This window comes from Halyomorpha halys, unplaced genomic scaffold (assembly GCF_000696795.3).
Source record: "Halyomorpha halys isolate HHAL.00 unplaced genomic scaffold, Hhal_1.1 Scaffold271.1, whole genome shotgun sequence".
In the NCBI taxonomy this organism is placed as follows: Eukaryota; Metazoa; Arthropoda; class Insecta; order Hemiptera; family Pentatomidae; genus Halyomorpha; species Halyomorpha halys.
In genome coordinates, this window is record NW_027107763.1 from 115,919 (window position 1) to 123,071 (window position 7,153).

The window sequence follows — 7,153 nt, forward strand, 5'->3', positions numbered from 1 at the left end:
TAAGATACTACCTTGAGGAACACCGGCGGACTGAGAAAAGAGAGATGAGTAGGCTAGGTTATGATTTACTTTAAAGGTTCTATCAGTGAGGTAGGAGCGGAGTATAAAGAAATATGTTGGGGGTAGGAATTGACGAAGTTTATAGAGCAGACCTTTTCGATATTTTAAGTTAATAAATTCATGTTCCTTTCAATATTTTACATTGCTATTAATATCATATCAAAGATTAGAAACGATATTTATATTAAAAAGCTGATATTCGTTTTTAGTATCTCGAGAAACTCTTAAATTCAAATTTTCAAAGCAAATCGAAAAATAAAATGTTTTGTGCGAAAATTTTGGCCTTTAATTTCTTTTGATAAAAAAAAATAGAATTAACTTCAACCAATTTACACCAAACTTTAATGCAGTAATTTACAGTTTTATAAACTGCATCAAAGGACACAAAACGGGTCTAATTAAATAAATTAAAACCAGAGGAGACATAAAATAAAATATTTTGAAAAGTTTTTCTTTATTTGAAACTAATATTTCGCCATTAAATCTAAGTTTTGTTAATTCATGCTAAAATAGGAGACATTCAGCTCTCCAACGTATTAACGTACCAGTTGGGTAAAATGCAAAGGATTTATAAACGATTATTTGAACAATGATTACCGGAATAAAAAATAAATCCGCCAAAAAAATCAAGGTGAAAATTTTCTAATTTTTAATTTCTTTGAAAAATGGTATTTGAGGGTTTCAGACGCCGCTATATGATTTGCTTTTTCCTGAAAATTTTTTTAGGAATATTCTTCACGTTTTTGTTTAGGTTTTAATGAATAAACAATAATTTAATAGAATCTGTATTTTTTTTTTCTTCGGAAAGAGATAAATCTCAATAGATTGACATGTAATAACCGTGAAAAAGTGTATTCTTGAGCTGCGGGCCCAAAACGCAAAACTTTGTTAACCGTAAAAGTAAACTTTTTTTTTACCGAAAAAATCGGTCCAGCCTATATTATTCATAATCGGATGAAAGGTTTGACAGTGATAAATTACGAACAAATAAATATTTATTTTTATACTGGAAGACATTTATTTTTATATATTAGATTAATTAGAAGAAGAATCTCCCTCAGATTAAATGTGTCTTATGTCTATATAGAAATGGGATATGTAAAAATAAAAAATAATCAACTCGGACACACACATAGGGCTGAGAGGTGGGGGAAATGATAGGTGGTGGGGGGAGGCCGCAAAGCCAGTGTCTCCGTTGCGGTCATTTGAGGCAGTGCTAACGTTTCCTTGCTTAGAAGCTGGTTCGACGTCGTTCTGTTTTTTTATTTTCGTTTTTTTCCTTGTTCAATTTTAAAAAAAATGTATTAGTTTATCCAATTCTTTCTTTTTATAAGCGACGATTGGTGATATTAAATTGGTATTTGTTAGAGACTATGTTTTGAAGAAAAATATTGAAGAAATGACAAGCACCAGCATTTTTGCAGACCTGTCGCAGGGCTATGTTCTCAAACCTCAGGACCCAGCTTCCGGGAGGTGTGAGGAGGAAACTGAGCAGTTGATTCATTTTGTTGATGAAAACATCATCGGTAAAGATCATACCTTCATAGGACCTTTTGGCCGGCGCAAAGGTAGGCATATTGTCAAATTACATCTTGTTATATAAATGTTAAATATATTTTTTATTAACTTTAGTTGGCATCAATAATGAAGGTTTTTTATTATATTTTGATATTGTTATATGGATTTTCTTCTACTTTTCATACGAAGATGCTCTTAGAAACTATTCCAATACTTAATATTTAGTAAAAATAGATTAATTTGATCTTTTATTTGTAAGTATATTTAAAGTACACTTTCAAGAGAAAAATAAAAGTCAAGTTTCAACTCCATTGCAGACATCAGCACTTAAAATGATAATGAAATCCATCCTGTTCATACTTTACCTTTGAGAAAAAGTATTTTCAACAAGTATACTTTGTGCCCACTTCATTTTCAGAAATTAAAATTATAATTATAATTTACATTTACTTGCCAATTAATGGATTTTTCGTGTCTGATAACGCTTAGTGAATTATGACTCTGAATATTGTTATTTTGCATTAGGAAAAGCTATTTTAGTATTTTATGATTGCAGTAGTACTCAAGATCTCTTTTAGTTAAAAATGTAATATAATATAAAACCTTTAGTTTTTCTGAAGTATGCAATGAAAAATAATGAAGGAAGATAAAGAAAGACTCAGTAACTATAAATTATTATTGTAGAAGCCAATGTTTTAACCCAAACATGGGTACCTCCTTCATAGCTAACATTTAATTAATATGCAAGTGATAAATGTGAAAAATATTTACAAAAAAAGGTGACAAAAACAAATTGTTAAAATTAGGAAGAGTACAAGTGAAGGTAAAATAAGTGATAAAATAAGATGAATGATAAAGACATGATGCGGCGAGAGGTACTAGAACGACCTCTTATCAAATGCTATGTCTATGTGCTCTATTGTACAACGTAGATGATGTAGGTCCATGCTTCGAGGCCGAAATACCCAACACCATTCTTTAAAATATTCTATTTTAATTTTTTTCTAAACACCAATATTATTTAAGCTAAAATCAATTTGATTTATAACTAAATCCCTACAGAATATGATTAAATAAAAGGCAACATAACGAAATACATATAATTACAGTAGAGTTATAAAGATGGGACACAAACCGACATTTGTCACTAACATTATTACATCCAGTCTTAGTCAACCTTGAAGGCTGCGGTACCCACATTGTAGAGCTTTTAAATCCATTTATTAGCCCTTTATTCACTTATAATATGCCGGCTCTACCTCAGATATTCAACAGTGGGTGATTTGTTAATGTGAGTACTAGATCATTAAAAAAAGTATTTGTGGGTAAACTAAGTTTTGTTTGAATTTCAGAATATAGTCTTTGAACCAATCCACAGTCTAGACAAACTACTAACTTGGAATCATCATACAAGAGTGAAAAGACAGGATACTTCCCCCGACTTTTCCAACACTTACTGGAGAAACAGGCCAAGAATCCAATTCATTGCAAAAGACTGATTTACATGCCTATAATAAGGCCTATTTAGACTTAAACTTACGGTGGAGCTCCACTAAAAACCATAGAATGTTCCATTTACAGCCGACTAGCCCCAAGCAGATATCAATCCTTCCATAATAGACTCCCAAATTCAGTAACTAGTTTCTATCCTTGCTTCTTCTTCTATTCCATATAATCCTCCTGAAGAAAATAAGATGACCTCGAGACTTTCTACTGTAGAAAAGTTATTGGAGTGCTACCATAGGTAGTTTCTTCAGAATTATTTCACGTCATTACAGCTTCTCACATTTACTTATTGCATTTTTAGCTTAAATACTGTTGTAAATTTCAAGAAATAAAGAAAAGTAAGGAATAAAATCTACACATTAAAATTACTCTTCTGGGCCTTTGTTGTCAATTACTACCATGAGTTGAATTTGATGGTATTATCGATTCTTGGTTTTCAGGGTGAAACTCAGCTCACTTTCTGATTTGTGACATTCTAATTGTTTTCGAAAAATGTGCTGTGACATGAAGGCTGTATAGTAGGTGGGGGAAGATGCTCATACTCTCCATTTTCGAGAATATTTCTCTGTCGTTAATGATCGGTCGAAGCATTGTCATGCTTAAGTATTCCTTTATTCCGATTAACAAAAGACTACACCAAACACTATTTGGATTAGTTCACAGTAAAGATCATTTTCAATAGCCCTATCATCTGAAACAGGACATAAAACCACGAATGGAAAAATGTTACTTTAATAATTTTGGTGAAATTTATAAAACGGAACGAAATGCAGATAGTTGGTGTACATAATTAAATACAGGATTAGTCAAAGTTTGGTAAACAACAATATGTTTACACCACGGCTGAATAAGGATTAAATCGAATACTTCAATATAAACTATGAATTAATACAGAGGCTTTTGTAACGACCTGGTATATCTCTACTAATGTGCCCTAAGGTGGCAATGTAGACGATCTAAATTACTTTCGAGAATTACTGATCCTTATATATCATTTTCAAGTGCTCTATGCTAATATAAACATTAAAATAAATGTTATTCAAGAAGTCGCTAGTACTTTAGAAAAAAATATTACTGTTCAAAACATGTCAAGAATCATTCCCGAATGATCCCTTGAAATGAATAATTGAAAAACATCCAGAAAACAGGAAAACGAAAATACCTTTTACTAAAGTTTTCGAGAAACATTATCGATCTACGAGCTAGTTTTTTTTTAATACTTAAAATTGAAGAATATAAAATTCAACATGATTATGTCTTATCAAATTCTCTAAACAGAAGGATTTATTTATCATTATATATATATTATTATTATGTCATTTAAATTTATCTACTAACGATATGCCTGGAGGTTATTTTTTGGAGGATGGGATGGGTAGAGGATAACTGAAATATGCAGCACAAAACGAAGTCGGCTAATGCCCACTGCAGTATGAGATTCCTACTCACAAAAATACTTCCCTTTTTATCGTTATTATTCCACTTAACACCTGTTGGGCATTAGTGTCATTCTTCCAGATCGGCGTTGCGTACAAAAATGTCTGAGAAAGCTCCATCTTTGCTTGTTATTTAGCTATGATTCCTTGATATTTTACACGATTTCAGCTAGTAAATTTGTCATGTAACTTGTGCTGCTTTGGTGCTGACATGCAGATGTTCATCAAAGTGTAGACCAGCGTCATACTGATACTCATGGAATATTCAACTAATTATAATGACGCAGTACTACTTTCTTCTCTTCTTCATCTCATCAATCTGCAATGGCCTCTCGAGCAGATCTGATTACGAAATCTATTGCACCGACTGTTGATCAATTTCGGTTATTCAGCCATGCAAAATCCTCTCCATTATTTTTTCTGCAGTGTCCAGGGGACCAATTGGTCGGTAAGATGAAGAATTGCCTTGGGGCCTTTTTCCGTTTAGTAATAGCTGTTTCTTCCTCCGTGTTCGAAATTACTTTTCACGGCGGCCCAAGTTGTACATATTGTGGAAATATTCTGGCCTCGACCAAATAGCCAATTACAAAACTTCATTTTAGAGAGTACCCGAGCAGGGAAGAGGACCATATCTGACTATGAATAAAATTAATTTCTGTAATATGTGATATATTATTATTTATGTAGGTGTTATTTTTGACATTTGTCTATGGAATTGATCCTATATAATACATAAAAGAGCACTTCATACAGTTTGTAGACTTACCAGAACAATTTAGGCATGAGCCCTATTAAAAAATATATATGAAAGGAATTTGGTCCGGGTGCGGTCAAAAAAACTCAAAAAGTATAATTCTATTTGAGTTTTTTGGACCGCACCCGGACCATATTCCTTTCATCTATACACACGGTCAATCAATAATCTTCCAGTATGTCACAAAAAATATATATATTTGCACAAATGTACTTGTATATATTTTCAGCTAAAATTTTCACTTGTAATAACATTAAAAAAGGTTATCTATTCTAGAATTTCAATTATCTTCGAACATATTCATTGCCCATTTAATCACTGAGATAAGATTAGTTAAAATAAATATTAAAAAAAGATATAATTGGTCGCGATATTGAATTTGTGATGAAATTCTGATGTTTCCTTTCGATAAGGTTTCTCCATATTATGTAATTTCCTTCTACTTACAACCCGGAAGCCGGCATGCCAAACGTTCACATATAATGTTAATAATATTTTCTTGGCAAATCCATCATACCAAGTCTGACAAAAATAGACGTAACCTTGCGCTAAGAGCCCAGTTATTTTATTATTGTTTTTTTGTTTTTTTAAATTTTAGTTAACCAAAACGTTTTAGCTGGATTAGTAAACTTTTTGTGCGCCACCTTTTGAACATTCCAAAATACAAACGTTTTTAAGTTCGAGATGGTATTTATTAAGCTTATATCAATGTAAATATTGACTTCCTATTTAAATCAAATTGTGTTGTTCACTTATTGTATCGCATCTACCGGACTATTTTACTACTGCGTTGCATTATCCTACTAAATGCCTACGCTTTCAGAAAATGTTTCTCAATGATTGCTTTTAAAGCTAAGGTTAGGAGAATTTGCAGTTGGACATTAGTTATAAATGATCCTTTCTGTGACCATTAACCGTGGTTTATATCCTCTTCGCCCAGAATCGCCATCGATGTTTCCATTTCTCCATTTTATATTTTTTTCATAGTAGATAGTATATTTTCAGATTATAGCATGACTGCACGCTTTGTACAACCTATTGTTAAAATGCAACGGCCCTCGTACTATTAAACATCAAACTAGTTTTAAATATTAGTGATTTTTAGTATTACAATGCTTAGTGGAAATTAGATTTCAAAGTAGCCTTGAAATATAATTCTGTAAAGATTTTTTTTTAATTATCAGTAGAATATGGACTATGGAAACACTTTCAGTATCAGGTTCAATTTGTACCTTTAAAAGATGTGATATGGTGGGAAACGTTGTATTTTTTTTTTTTTTTTTTTTTTTTTTTTTTTCCATGTCTTTATTTTCCAAGATATTTGAATAGATTTTATTGCATAAAGGTATCGATAGGTAAACATTTCAATTTTTCTATTTTGGAATAGCCTAAAATTTTAAGTGATTGGGGCGGTGGAAATATTCATTCCTCACTCCTAAAAACTAATGAAACCATGTTGAATAATATTTATTATTATTTTTCAATTATTATTAATAATTGCTTCACATTATTATTTATAGCGGACGAAGTTTTACAAAAATAATGCAATTGATTTAAATAATAAAAAATAAAAAAGTCAACTCCTCAAAAAGTGTTTTTATTCATAGTTAGTATTGTAAATATTTAACAAGATAAAATCATTAAAAAGGAATGTCAATTTTTAGAAAAAAAAATGTATTATTATACTATGATTTTTTAATTATGGTTCTTGTTATAAAAACTAAAAAGTTATATATCAGTTAATTTAAAATCTTTTTTTAAAAATAAAAATAGTTTATAAGGTATGTTCTAAATCCACTAAAGAAAACCGCATTCCGTTTTTTCTATTGAGGGAATATTTGTTTAATATTTTAGCTTCTTTTATAAAAAAGTTCATTAG

General features: G+C 30.8%; 1 protein-coding gene across 1 annotated transcript in view; it reads left to right on the forward strand.

Annotated features, from left to right (window-relative positions):
* Positions 1–1,259: 1,259 nt before the first annotated feature.
* LOC106680633 (uncharacterized) overlaps positions 1,260–7,153 on the forward strand; it is a 160,192-nt gene continuing 154,298 nt past the window's right edge. Inside the window, exon 1 of the mRNA XM_014420493.2 lies at positions 1,260–1,628. Coding sequence (XP_014275979.1) covers positions 1,460–1,628 — 169 coding nt within the window. The 5' untranslated portion in view covers positions 1,260–1,459. The remainder of the gene's footprint in view (positions 1,629–7,153) is intronic.